This window comes from Coffea eugenioides, chromosome 3, assembly GCF_003713205.1.
Source record: "Coffea eugenioides isolate CCC68of chromosome 3, Ceug_1.0, whole genome shotgun sequence".
Classification (NCBI taxonomy): Eukaryota; Viridiplantae; Streptophyta; class Magnoliopsida; order Gentianales; family Rubiaceae; genus Coffea; species Coffea eugenioides.
Window position 1 is genome coordinate 18,506,957 of NC_040037.1, and position 12,481 is coordinate 18,519,437.

At 40.6% G+C, this 12,481-nt stretch overlaps 2 protein-coding genes and 1 non-coding gene across 3 annotated transcripts; all 3 read right to left on the bottom strand.

Annotated features, from left to right (window-relative positions):
* Positions 1-827: 827 nt before the first annotated feature.
* On the bottom strand, positions 828-1,779 carry LOC113766237. Its single transcript, XM_027310448.1, has 2 exons — positions 1,342-1,779; positions 828-1,259 (listed from the first exon to the last, which is right to left on the bottom strand). Exons 1-2 carry the CDS (start codon positions 1,777-1,779, stop codon positions 828-830), a joined length of 870 nt encoding a protein of 289 aa, XP_027166249.1.
* Positions 1,780-3,469: 1,690 nt separating this feature from the next.
* On the bottom strand, positions 3,470-4,105 carry LOC113766238 (putative disease resistance protein RGA3). Its single transcript, XM_027310449.1, has one exon. The coding sequence runs from the start codon at positions 4,103-4,105 to the stop codon at positions 3,470-3,472; it is 636 nt and encodes a 211-aa protein (XP_027166250.1).
* A 2,877-nt stretch (positions 4,106-6,982) lies between these two features.
* LOC113767194 lies at positions 6,983-7,089 on the bottom strand. The gene has a single exon (XR_003467913.1). It is a non-coding gene; the product is annotated as a small nucleolar RNA R71 (small nucleolar RNA).
* Between the last annotated feature and the right edge of the window lie 5,392 nt (positions 7,090-12,481).

The following is a 12,481-nucleotide window of genomic DNA, read 5'->3' on the forward strand; positions in this document are numbered from 1 at the left end:
CGGACCAATTAGCCTAAACAAAGAACTGTGGAATCTGGAAAGGCGAAGATCTGCAGAAAAGTATTTTATGAAGCATTTAGATTGAATTATCTCAGCTTCTGTGATGTCAATTTTCTGTATTTCCCTTTCCACTGACAAACTAGTCTGCCTCAGACAAAATTGCCAGTCTAAGAAAAGAAGGAACCACATCAATAAAGCTGTCAGTACTACTTACACTGTCAAAATCTGCTTTAGCCGAAAAATTTCTTGTTCTATCATGCATGTGAGTGACTTGGTTCATCAGCCTTGGGGGTGATTATGAAAATAATATTAAAAAGTCTTTATAGTGAAAAAGGTTATGCAAGAGAGTTTTGAACTCAGGAAATTGAAAGAAAGAGTTAAGTAGTAAATCTGAATGGGGATGCCAATGTGAGCTTGATGGGTCAATAGTACCAATTTCTTTCTGTCATGATGCTTTCACTGTAAACGTAGAAGAAAATGTTTCTTATTCTCTCTACAAAAAACATTAAGGTGCACAGTTCTTAATTTGGAGTCTAATTTTTCTAAATTTAGGTAGATTATCATTCCCATTCTCATAGCGACAGTCCTTTGCCAAGTGGCAGACGGTCTGCTGGACATTTGGAACTTTATTTGAAGGTTTTAACTCTATTCCAATCCCAGACACCCTCACACAAAGAATCACAGAATATAAAGCTTGTTTACTTTCTTAATTAGTGGTGAAAGAAAATTACTCTCCAACTGTTTAAGAATTAAAAAAAAAAAGTCTAACTGCAAGATTCTATTTTGATCAACCGTGGAATTAATTTCAGGAAAGCTAAGGACAAAAATCAATGGACAAGCAAAGGAACAGACAAGCTCAAATTAGAAACCTGTTTCAGTACTGCATTCATTTCTGAGATGAGTTTATAGTTGTACAATTTTGTACAAAGGTAATGTAAACAAAATTGAGGTGCATGGTATTTGAGAATCCATGCTGATTGTGACCTAGACTGGTGGTTGAGAATGTTGAGAAGGGAAACTCTGGTTTTCAGTAAAAGCCTGAACACAATTTCAAGCACCTCTGCTAATTCTTCAATGCTGGAGTCTACTGCCACAAGTTTTTTAAGTACATCCTTGTTTGACTTATTGTTGTTCAGGAGATGCAACTCAATTTCTATTTGCTCGATCGCAGCAATTTCAGAGTCTCCTCTGTGTGATGGTCTCTTGTGTTGCATCAACTTTGACATCAAGGACCAACCTCTAGGTTGTGACTTGTGACCCTGCCTTAGATCCAGAAAGGAAAGACAGAACAGACTCCAACACTGGGAGACTAACAATTTGGACTTCTTTGATCAGGCTAACCATGGCAGAATCTTTGTTTACCACTGCCAAGTTGCAGTTCTTCTCTGCTTTCTTCAACTCTCTGTAACATTTGCTGGTGATTTTATTCAAGTGCTTATTGGAAATCATATATGAGCTGACTTCACTGGCCCAGTCTCCACTTCTTTTCCACCGTAGAGATGACTCAAGTTCCTGCAGACTTTCCTTTATCAGTAAATATATGTCTCTAACTGCTCCACAAATGTCCAACAACCTGAGATATCCATCCAAGACCTCTTCTTCCCATTTTCCAATTCTTTCATAGGACAGAGCTTGTTGACTTAAAGGGAGCTGAAGCACATCATCCAGACACTCGTACAAGTTCTTGAGGCCATCCAACTTTTGGCATGGCAATGAGTTTGAAGGTGAGGATGCAGCTACTGATGACTTCAATCTTCCCAGATTTTCCTCATCCGTCATGACTCACGACAAGAGGGTAAGTTGAAGGCGGCAAACTGATGGAACGAGAATGGCTGGAGAATTTTTTATTTGGAGCAGAGGTTGCCATATTTTTTCCGTATCCAGAATTTAGCAAATAGATGTTGAATGTTTAGTATTAGAAGCCTATTGAGATGTTGAAAACAGAATACCTTATCCACTTATATATATTGCTGGTAAAGAAAACGGAAGGAATCTCATCCTCTCTTTGTCTAGTTGTAATAGCTGATTAAATTTTCTGTTTGTCCTCATTTTCTGTCTCATTGATGTCGGATCTCAGAAGATGCATCGAGTATTGAGATCCCAATTTGCAGTAGAATATTTGTGTGACAACCATTTGGATCATCAGCTCCGATACAAAGCTGATCGTGTTGGCTGTTTAATTTTGTAAATAATTGCATCACACGCTGCCTAATCAATGAAGACATCAGAAATGTTCGTGCTATGTTTATTGATAGGGGACAATAGGAATCGTTGCCTATGTCCAATTAGCCTTGCATGCGTGTTCTGATGCTGATCAAGTCATGTTGCTTAGCCATTGTTCATGTGATCATGTTACTCCCCGTGTTTATTATTGCTATAATACTAAATCCAGCATATAGGCAGAAGCCTCATATGATCACAGCAATCCACTTCCTGTCAAGATTCCTTTTGCTTTTCAGATCATATAGGCAGAAGCCTCATATGATCTGTGGCATTCGTGTTTGCCAACTTCAAGAAATATAATAAAGAGATGGACCAATTGTTGTCTCAATTGTAGGAGACAGAGCTGTGTGTTGATCATTTTAATTTTGGGTAGCAGACATGTTGGGCTGGATAATACTTTATTTGGTTTGCTTAGCAATGCATCGACGGTTAAATAATAAACTCATGTTTTGTTACTTTTGTACAAGGTTTCCAACCTCTCATATAAAGAATCCCTGGAATCCATCATGACTGACAAAGGGTCAAGTAGATAAGTTGTTTAGGATCAAATGCAGTTGCAACGCTGGTAAGACTACCTTTGGCTCAAGAGAAATACCTATACTTGGATACTTTGAAATGAAAATTTTTATTCAGTTCCTAGTCATTTGTAATTTTTCTTTTAAAATACATGCACATGTCTATTCTAGCAATTCAATAGCAGTTTTCACCCACAAAAAAAAAAAAAAAAAAAAAAAAACAGATAGAGAGAGAGAGAGTGTGTGTGTGTGTAATGACTCTTTTTATTTAAAAAGAAAAAAAGAAAAAGTCTATCAACACTTTAATCTGTCTTCATTTTTCTGATTCGTGTCCATCTTCATAAGTTACAGCTTGAAACAAAAAAAGAAATGCACCTCAAAGGAGAGAGCAGGTAAATCCAAGAATAAATGAGACAATCAGCAGACATCCGGCATCCATAAGGCAGCTTGAGGAAACTGCTCCTCTTTTTTGTGATGGATGAGCATTTTCTTTTCACAATGTGGAAGACGATGAATAAATTGCCTTGATTCTGACCATTAAAAAATGAATGAATGAATGATAAGGAGGAGGAAAGAATGTATGGAAAGGAAAATGTAAAGAGCAATTGAAGGAAGAGTCAAGATTTGGCAGTAATAGAATTATAAACAAACCGAATAAGTAGATTAAAACATTGGAAATATTAACAACTTACAGGTTTGTGGGGAGGTTTGTTTCCCTAACGCGAAACGAGTCAAACTTTGTTCAACGGAAAGATATCAATATCGGGAATATGTGCAATCTTGGGCCACTCTACGCCACTTCCTTTGGTGCATCTCTCTGCTAAAAGAGGGCAGTAGTCAATAACTAGTCGATTTAAATTGGTGAGGTGTTGTATTGCTTCTGCAGAGGGTAATTGTCTGAGGTTAGAGCAGTTAGCAATCCACAATCCTCGAAGATTCCGAAGGCTACCTATCCACTCTGGAAGAACTTCCAACCCCTCAAACTCCCGTATCTTTAAGGTTCTCAAGGTAGCGAGATGCTGAATTTGGTCTGGGAGAGACAAGATTTTTGGCCATCCAGACAATTCAAGACGCTCCAGAGAGACGAGATGTTGTTTTTCAGAATCAGCATCATCCTTGGCACAGCTGGCAACATTGGTGATGGAGTCTGGCCACGGCAAATGATCAAGGTCATCAGAGAAGCCATAGAGTTCTAACTTGCGGAGGTTGGCTAGATGGTGTAGACCCTTTGCCCAACAACCAGGGTCATGAGAACGGATCCACAACCGCTCGAGCAATGTGAACTTCTCAAGATTATTACTCAATGAAGGATTCAAGTTATCACATCCTAAGATGGTTAGAGTACGTAGGGATTGGGAGTTTTTCATGTCCAGAGAAGCATCTAAAGCATGGTTCAAAGTCGCGGTCGTGGTCGTGGTCGCGGCCCAGAACGTTCCACATCAGTCTCGGCATATCGGTCGCGGTCTCGGTGAGACGCAAATTTTAAAGTATTTAATATTCTAAAAATTGTTAATAATATAAAAAAGTATGCTAAATAAAAATAATTAAAAAATAGCAAAAGAAACAGCCAAGTCAATCTGTCGCGGTGTGACTCGGCTGATTTCTCATCTTGACTCGGGATAACTCGGAGTAACTCGGTGTGACTCGGCCGAGTCAATCCGTCGCGGTGACGACTCGGCCGATTTCTCGGCGAGTCAAGTATTTCGGTATCGTTTCGTCACGGTATCGTATCGGTAGGGGCCGAGACGGTGACGACTCGGCCGAATCGTCTCGGTCTCGGCCGACACTTCAAACCATGATCTAAAGCAGGGCAGTCTGCTACGGTTAAGGATTCAAGAGATGTAAGGCTATTCAAATTCCTTATACAAGGCAAACTTCAGCAATCCCACAACTGTAAGGATTTAAGAGATGTCAAGTTCTCCATATCCGGTAAAACTGCCAACTTGGGGAGCCTATGGATTCTCAAGTCCCGGAGATTAGGGAATACCCTAATTGATGAAGAACAATCCGAGGGAACCATTGCATCTGACCACTCCTCCAGACTTCCCATGCCCTCCAACTCAAAACACCATAGTTTCGGAAACAGAGTGATTGGTTTCACCGCTCTGCTACTGCTACTACAACTGCTGCTCCTTGCATTAATATCAAGATGTTCAAGACCATAGAATTCAGCCTGATAGGGTGTTAATTGTTAGTAATTTTATTGTTAATTCTCCTCTTTATCCTTGCCAAATATTGCTTTAATTGTCAATATATATTTATATTTGGTATTTGGATATACTTTCAGAAAGTGGAGCAGAAACCTTCTTGAGAAGATTATTGTGAAACTCTATACAATTGGCCCATATGCATGGTGTAAACCAACGTCCATTTCTTTCTATAATGAAAAGGAATTGAATTGCATTTGGCTGGCCAACATCTCAATTAGGTGGGGACCGCGAAGACTTGACCATTGTGTAAAGACCATTTCCTTTCTTGATTCACGGTGCCTTTGTGGAAAGTAGCCTTTGCTTTTGTTTTCGGTGGAGTTGATTAGGTAGGGAAAGGAATGTTTTCTTTTGTGAGCGTAGAGTGAAGTTTCGAATTGGCTTGTTTTATGGGGAGAGCCGCACATTTTGCGAGAGTCAGTTTTTCTTCTTCTCTTCCGTCTGGGCAGAGAAGTTTTTAGTTTTGGGGTGAAGATTTCTTGCGTGTCTTGTTTTCTTCCGTCTCTTCCATGAGACTATTTTTATTGTATTAGACTACAGAGAATACAATTCTTATTTTTAATTATTAGTAAGAGATAAATGTCTTTGAGTTCAATTAAATTGCGTGGGAATTTTCTTATGAGGCGTGGCTAATTTTCTCCTCTAGTCAAGGATCAATGCGAAGATGCAGTCCTAAATATCTGTGAGATCTAATTAATTTTACGTGTTCCTTAATTTATTAATATTTGCATGTTTTCTATTTTAATTTCATGGAATTATTTTGTTAATTGGATATCAAGGGCCCGATGTGCAATTTGACTTATTAATCTCTTGTCAAATTAATCAATTAAATCCGTAATTGTTTAGTTGGTTAATATTAGTGACAACTAGTATTTTCACATACTAGGGGGACATGCAATCTGATTTAAATAACCCTCGTAGCGTGTTATTAATTTGGGTTAGGCTTTTCTAGTTTTTAATGCAATTAGGAAATTAATTCCTACGGTCGTACCTAGGAGTATTTCCTGGTTAGGGGTAATCAACGGTCGTACCTTGGTTATCAATAAATTAAGGAAAAGCTGGTCGTTAGAGTTTATCGGCGACTATAACTAACCTGTTAATAAAATTAAGTGAACCTTCTTTGCATCAATGATCGGATGAATGGACTGTGTCTGCGTAGTTGTATCCTTGGCTAGAATTTATGTATCATTTATTTAATTGCTATTTACAATTGTATTTATTAATTAATTATTTTTAGTTTATTTCTGATAAAAATCCCCCGTGTCCCGAACTTGAAAAGAATCGAATTTTTCCCAGTCCCTGTGGATTCGACCCTACTCACTACTATACACAGAAAATTCATTTTTCTCGAGTAGGTATTTATTATTGCACAGACTCGACACCTGTCAATTTTTGGCGCCGTTGCCGGGGACTGGCGTTAATCATTTGTTTCTTTTTAAGTTCATTTTTTTTCTGGTATTTTTCTAGTTTATGCCTCGCTCTTCTCGTACAGGCGAATTAATTTTCGACACTGAAGTAGAGAAGACCGCGCGTAGAACGAGAAAAGAAACCAGGCGGCTCAGGGAGGAGCAATACGATATTGCACCTCAGGAACTTGATCCAGAGGTTGAGCCGACAAATTTGTCTGGTGACAATTCAAGTGATTCAGACCAAGAGGAAGTCACTATGGCAAATGCACGAACACTAAGGGAGTTGGCTGCTCCTGATTTAAATCAGCAGCCCTTGTGCATTACTTTTCCACATTTAAATGATGACACTCCCTTTGAACTAAAATCTGGTCTAATTCATCTCTTGCCATCTTTTCATGGTCTACCAGGTGAGGAGCCCTACAAGCACTTGCAAGAGTTTGACGTCGTTTGCAACAGTATGAAGCCTCCGGGAATTACAGAAGAGCAAATAAAGATGAGGGCCTTCCCCTTCTCTTTGAAGGACTCCGCGAAAGACTGGCTCTACTACCTACCGCCTGGTAGTATCACCACATGGGACCAACTGAAGAAAAAATTCTTGGACAAGTACTTTCCTGCGTCTCGAGCTGCGAGCCTAAGGAAGGAGATATGTGGTATCAAACAACACCCAAGCGAATCTCTCTATGAGTACTGGGAGAGATTTAAGAAACTGTGCTCCAAATGCCCTCAGCATCAGATAAGTGAGCAACTGCTCATTCAATATTTCTATGAGGGGTTGCTTTTCAGGGACAGAAGCATAATCGATGCTGCAAGTGGAGGAGCGTTGGTGAACAAAACCCCTCGAGGAGCATGGGAGTTGATTGAAGGGATGGCTGAGAACTCACAGCAGTTTGGTTCAAGAGAGGACATCCCGACGCGTAGGGTGAATGAGGTGGAAACGTCCTCTATCCAACAGCAGATCTCCGAATTAACATCTTTCGTAAGACAATTAGCTGTGGGGAGTGCTTCACAAGTCAAAGTGTGTGGGGTGTGTACTGCCGTGGGTCATCCTACGGAAATGTGTCCACTGGTTCAAGAAGAAACTGCAGAACAGGTGAACATGGCTGGCCACGCGCCCGCGCCAAGAAAGCAGTACGACCCGTACTCAAACACCTACAATCCTGGTTGGAGGGATCACCCCAACCTTAGCTATGGAGGAAATAGGCAGTCTAACTTTGTGCCAAATAGACAGCAAGGACACCAACAGCAGTACCATCCTCGCCCACCACCACCACCACTCCCTTCAAACTCAAGTCCGTCCATGGAAGAAATGATGAAGCAATTACTTGCTAACCAACAAAAGACGGATTCAGACCTGCAAAGCATGAGAAATCAACTGGGACAGGTGCAATCATTGCAAAATCAAATGAATCAAATGGCTATAACAATCAACCGTTTGGAGTCCCAAGTTCAAGGAAAGTTGCCATCTCAACCTGAGGCAAATCCAAAGAATGTAAGCGCAATGACCTTAAGGAGTGGCAAGGAAGTTCAAGGACCCGAACCGGTGATTCCTAAAGACAAGGACGAGGAACGGATTGAGAAAGAATTGAAAGAGGAGGGCACAGACAACAAAAATGCAAAGGTAACCTCGAACCCAATTCCTACAACTAAAACTAATCCACCTCCCTTTCCTAGCAGGTTAGAGAAACCAAAGAAGCAAGATAAGGAAAAAGAGGTCTTGGAGATCTTTCGCAAGGTGGAGATCAACATACCCCTGCTGGATGCGATTAAACAAGTACCCAGGTACGCAAAATTTTTGAGGGACTTGTGTGCCAACCGCAAGCGGTTGAAGGGGGATGAACGAGTTATAGTTGGGGAGAATGTTTCAGCAATTCTACAAAGGAAACTTCCACCAAAATGCGGAGATCCAGGTATGTTTACTATTCCTTGTAGGATAGGTAATACTTTGATTGGAAAGGCCATGTTAGACCTAGGAGCCTCGATTAATGTCATGCCAAAGTCCATTTATGCTTCATTGAACTTAGGCCCTTTGAAAGAGACTGGGATAATAATCCAATTAGCTGACAGGACCAATGCATACCCTGACGGGTTGATTGAAGATGTTTTGGTAAAAATTAATGAATTGATTTTTCCAGCTGATTTTTATGTGCTCGACATGGAGGATGAACACTCCCGTGATCCGTCACCTTTGTTGTTAGGTAGACCCTTTTTGAGCACAGCCCGAACCAAAATTGATGTTAATAAGGGTACTTTGTCTATGGAATTTGATGGTGAGATTGTTCACTTTAACATCTTTGAGACCATGAAATATCCATCCGATTCAAATATTGGCTCTGTTTTCTCGATAAATGTTATTGACCCTGCTATACAGGAGGTTTTTGAAATTGAAGGCAGGGATGAACTAGAGGTCGTCCTGACCAGGCACTTTGAGTCCGAAACAACCTCTAGGGTAGAATTGAGTGAAGAGCTTAAATGCGTGATTGGATCGTTGCAAACGTTACCAACCACGAAGACAAGGTATGATCTTGCACCGATTTTCATACCCGAACCTCATCAAAGGTTACTTACATCTGTGGTGCAGGCACCTGTCTTGGAACTAAAACCACTGCCGAAACACCTAAAGTATGTATACTTAGGTGAAGGGGAGACACTTCCAGTGATCATCTCCGCGGGTTTATCAAAGGTTCAAGAAGAGAAACTACTTCGAGTTCTTAGGGAACATAAGCAGGCGATAGGATGGACCATCGCCGACATCAAGGGAATTAGCCCCGCGGTGTGTATGCACCGAATTCGACTCGAGGAGAATGCTAAACCCGTACGGCAAGCTCAACGGAGATTAAATCCTCTCATGATGGAGGTCGTAAAGAAAGAGATTTTAAAACTGCTGGACGTTGGAATTATATTTGCAATATCAGATAGCCCGTGGGTAAGTCCAGTACAGGTGGTCCCGAAGAAGGCAGGGGTGACAGTGGAATCAAACCAAGAGGGTGAGCTCGTACCAATTCGAAAGCCCACCGGATGGCGACAGTGTATCGATTACCGAAAGCTAAATGCCGTCACGAAAAAGGACCATTTCCCCCTCCCTTTCATTGACCAGATGGTGGAGCGATTAGCATGTCGAGCTTACTATTGTTTCTTGGATGGATTTTCAGGTTATTTTCAAATTGCTATCGCACCCGAGGACCAAGAGAAGACTACTTTCACCTGCCCATTTGGAACATTTGCATACCGAAGGATGCCATTTGGATTGTGTAATGCACCTGCTACCTTTCAAAGATGCATGGTAAGTATCTTTTCAGAATATGTTGAGAAAATTATTGAGGTTTTCATGGACGATTTCAGTGTATATGGTGAAAGTTTTGAAAACTGTCTAGATAATCTGAAATTGATCTTAGTAAGGTGTATAGAAACTAATCTCGTGCTTAATTGGGAAAAATGTCATTTTATGGTTGAACACGGGATAGTTTTGGGTCATGTAGTATCATCTACAGGTATTGAGGTTGATAAGGCAAAAATAGATGTTATATCTACTTTACCTTACCCCGCGAGTGTGCGGGAAGTTCGTTCCTTCTTGGGTCACGCAGGTTTCTATAGAAGGTTCATCAAGGATTTCTCGAAAATTGGAGCACCCTTGTTCCAACTTTTGCAAAAAGATGTATCCTTCGAATTTGATGAAACATGTAAGGGGGCATTCAATAAGTTAAAGGAGTTATTGATCACCTCACCTATTATCCAACCCCCTGACTGGAACCTCCCATTCGAGATCATGTGCGACGCCAGTGACTATGCAGTTGGTGCGGTATTGGGTCAAAGAGTAGGAAAAGCAGCTCATGCTATTTACTACGCATCTCGAGCCTTGAACGGAGCTCAATTGAACTATTCAACCACCGAAAAGGAGCTTTTAGCAGTTGTTTTTGCCTTAGAAAAATTTCGGTCTTATTTACTTGGTGCTAAAGTTATTATTTTTTCTGATCATGCAGCTTTGCGGTATCTGTTGACCAAAAAAGAGGCAAAACCGCGATTGATACGGTGGATATTGTTGCTACAGGAGTTCAACCTGGAGATCCGAGATAAGAAAGGGGCGGAGAATCTGGTAGCAGATCACTTGAGTCGAGTACAAGTCGTCGAAGATGACATCCCATTGAGAGAAGCATTCCCCGAGGAGCATTTATTTTCTATTAACTCATCTTTGCCTTGGTATGCAGATATTGTTAATTTTCTAGTCACTGACAAATTTCCTACAGGATGGCCTAAGGCAAAGAGAGACAAGTTGAGGAGCGATGCAAAGTTCTACATTTGGGATGATCCTTACCTCTGGAAGCGGGGTGCCGATCAAATCATCCGTAGATGTGTAAGTGAAGTTGAATTTCAATCTATTATAGCCTATTGTCACTCTTTTGCATGTGGAGGTCACTTTGGACCGAAGAGAACGGCTCGTAAGGTGCTAGAGAGTGGATTCTATTGGCCAACTCTATTCAAGGATGCCTACTCATTTTGTAAGTCATGTGATAAGTGTCAAAGAGTGGGTAATATCTCTCGTAGGGATCAAATGACTCAAACCCCAATGATTTTTGTTGAAATTTTTGACGTTTGGGGCATTGATTTTATGGGTCCTTTTCCTTCGTCCTTTGGTTTTTTGTATATATTGCTTGCTGTAGATTATGTTTCGAAGTGGGTAGAAGCAAAGGCCACCCGCACTAATGATTCCAAAGTGGTTGCAGAATTCGTTAAGTCTAATATTTTTGTTCGCTTTGGGATGTCGCGAGCAATTGTAAGTGATCGGGGTACTCATTTCTGCAACAAAACGATCGCTGCAATTTTTAGGAGATATGGTGTCTTGCACAAAGTCTCTACATCCTACCATCCTCAGACAAATGGTCAGGCGGAAGCATCGAACCGAGAGATCAAATCAATTCTAGAAAAGATGGTCCGACCCGATAGGAAGGATTGGAGTGTGAGACTAGATGATGCACTATGGGCATATAGGACGGCATACAAGACACCCATTGGCATGTCCCCTTACCGATTGGTATTTGGAAAGCCATGTCATCTCCCGGTCGAGTTTGAGCATAGAGCATTTTGGGCGGTCAAACAATGCAACATGGATATCGAGGAAGGCGGAATTCAAAGAAAGTTACAATTACTAGAGTTGGAAGAAATCCGAAATGAAGCATACGAGAATGCAGTGATCTATAAGGAGAAGAATCGGATCTTTCATGACCAACAGATCTCTAGGAAGACATTCGTCTGCGGGCAAAAAGTTTTACTATACCACTCCAAATTGAAACTATTTCCAGGTAAATTACGTTCTCGTTGGATTGGCCCTTTTGTTGTGACTAATGTCTTTCATTATGGTGCAGTAGAGATCCAAAGTTTGAAAACGGAGAAGAAATTTGTGGTGAATGGTCACCGTCTCAAGCCGTATTATGAAGGATTTCCAATTGAACGGGTGGAGATGATACAACTGGAAGACCCGATTTGCTTAGTTTAAGCAAATTCTGGACTCCGTCTAGCCAAAGACGTTAAAGAAAGGCGCTTTTGGGAGGCAACCCAATTTTTGATTTTGTTGGTTTTTGTTGTGCGATTCGTTAAATATGTCGTTTCTCATCTGGGTATTGCTTAAATTTGATATTTTCTCTACTATGATCAGGACAGGTGATCATGGCGTGCCCGTGCGAAGAGGCACGCATTAATCTCACAAGTTCCAACTTCAAGGGCAGAGGATGTTTCTAAAACATGGCATGCCCACGCCATGTTGGTAAAATCTCAATATTACGAAGTGGAATCTTGGCGTGCCCGCGCGGAGAGGGCACGCGTTAATGTTCAAAAACTGATTCTCAAGTCAGAGAATGTTTTCTAATCTTGGCGTGCCCACGCCATGTTTGACGAACTAAAAAAAAAAAATTCAAATTTTTGCAATAAAAAAAAATCAAAAAAAAAAAAAATACAATTACTTCCTTTCTTAACATTCGGTTAGTTTTTCATCAATTCAATTTCTGAATTTTAAAAAAAAAAAATGTAAGACCAAAAACTATTTTTTTTTCTTTTCTTTTTCTCCTTTCTTCTTTTTCTTTCCTTCTTTTTCTTTTCTTTCTTTCCTTTCTTTCTTTCTTCTTCTTCCCCGCTGCTC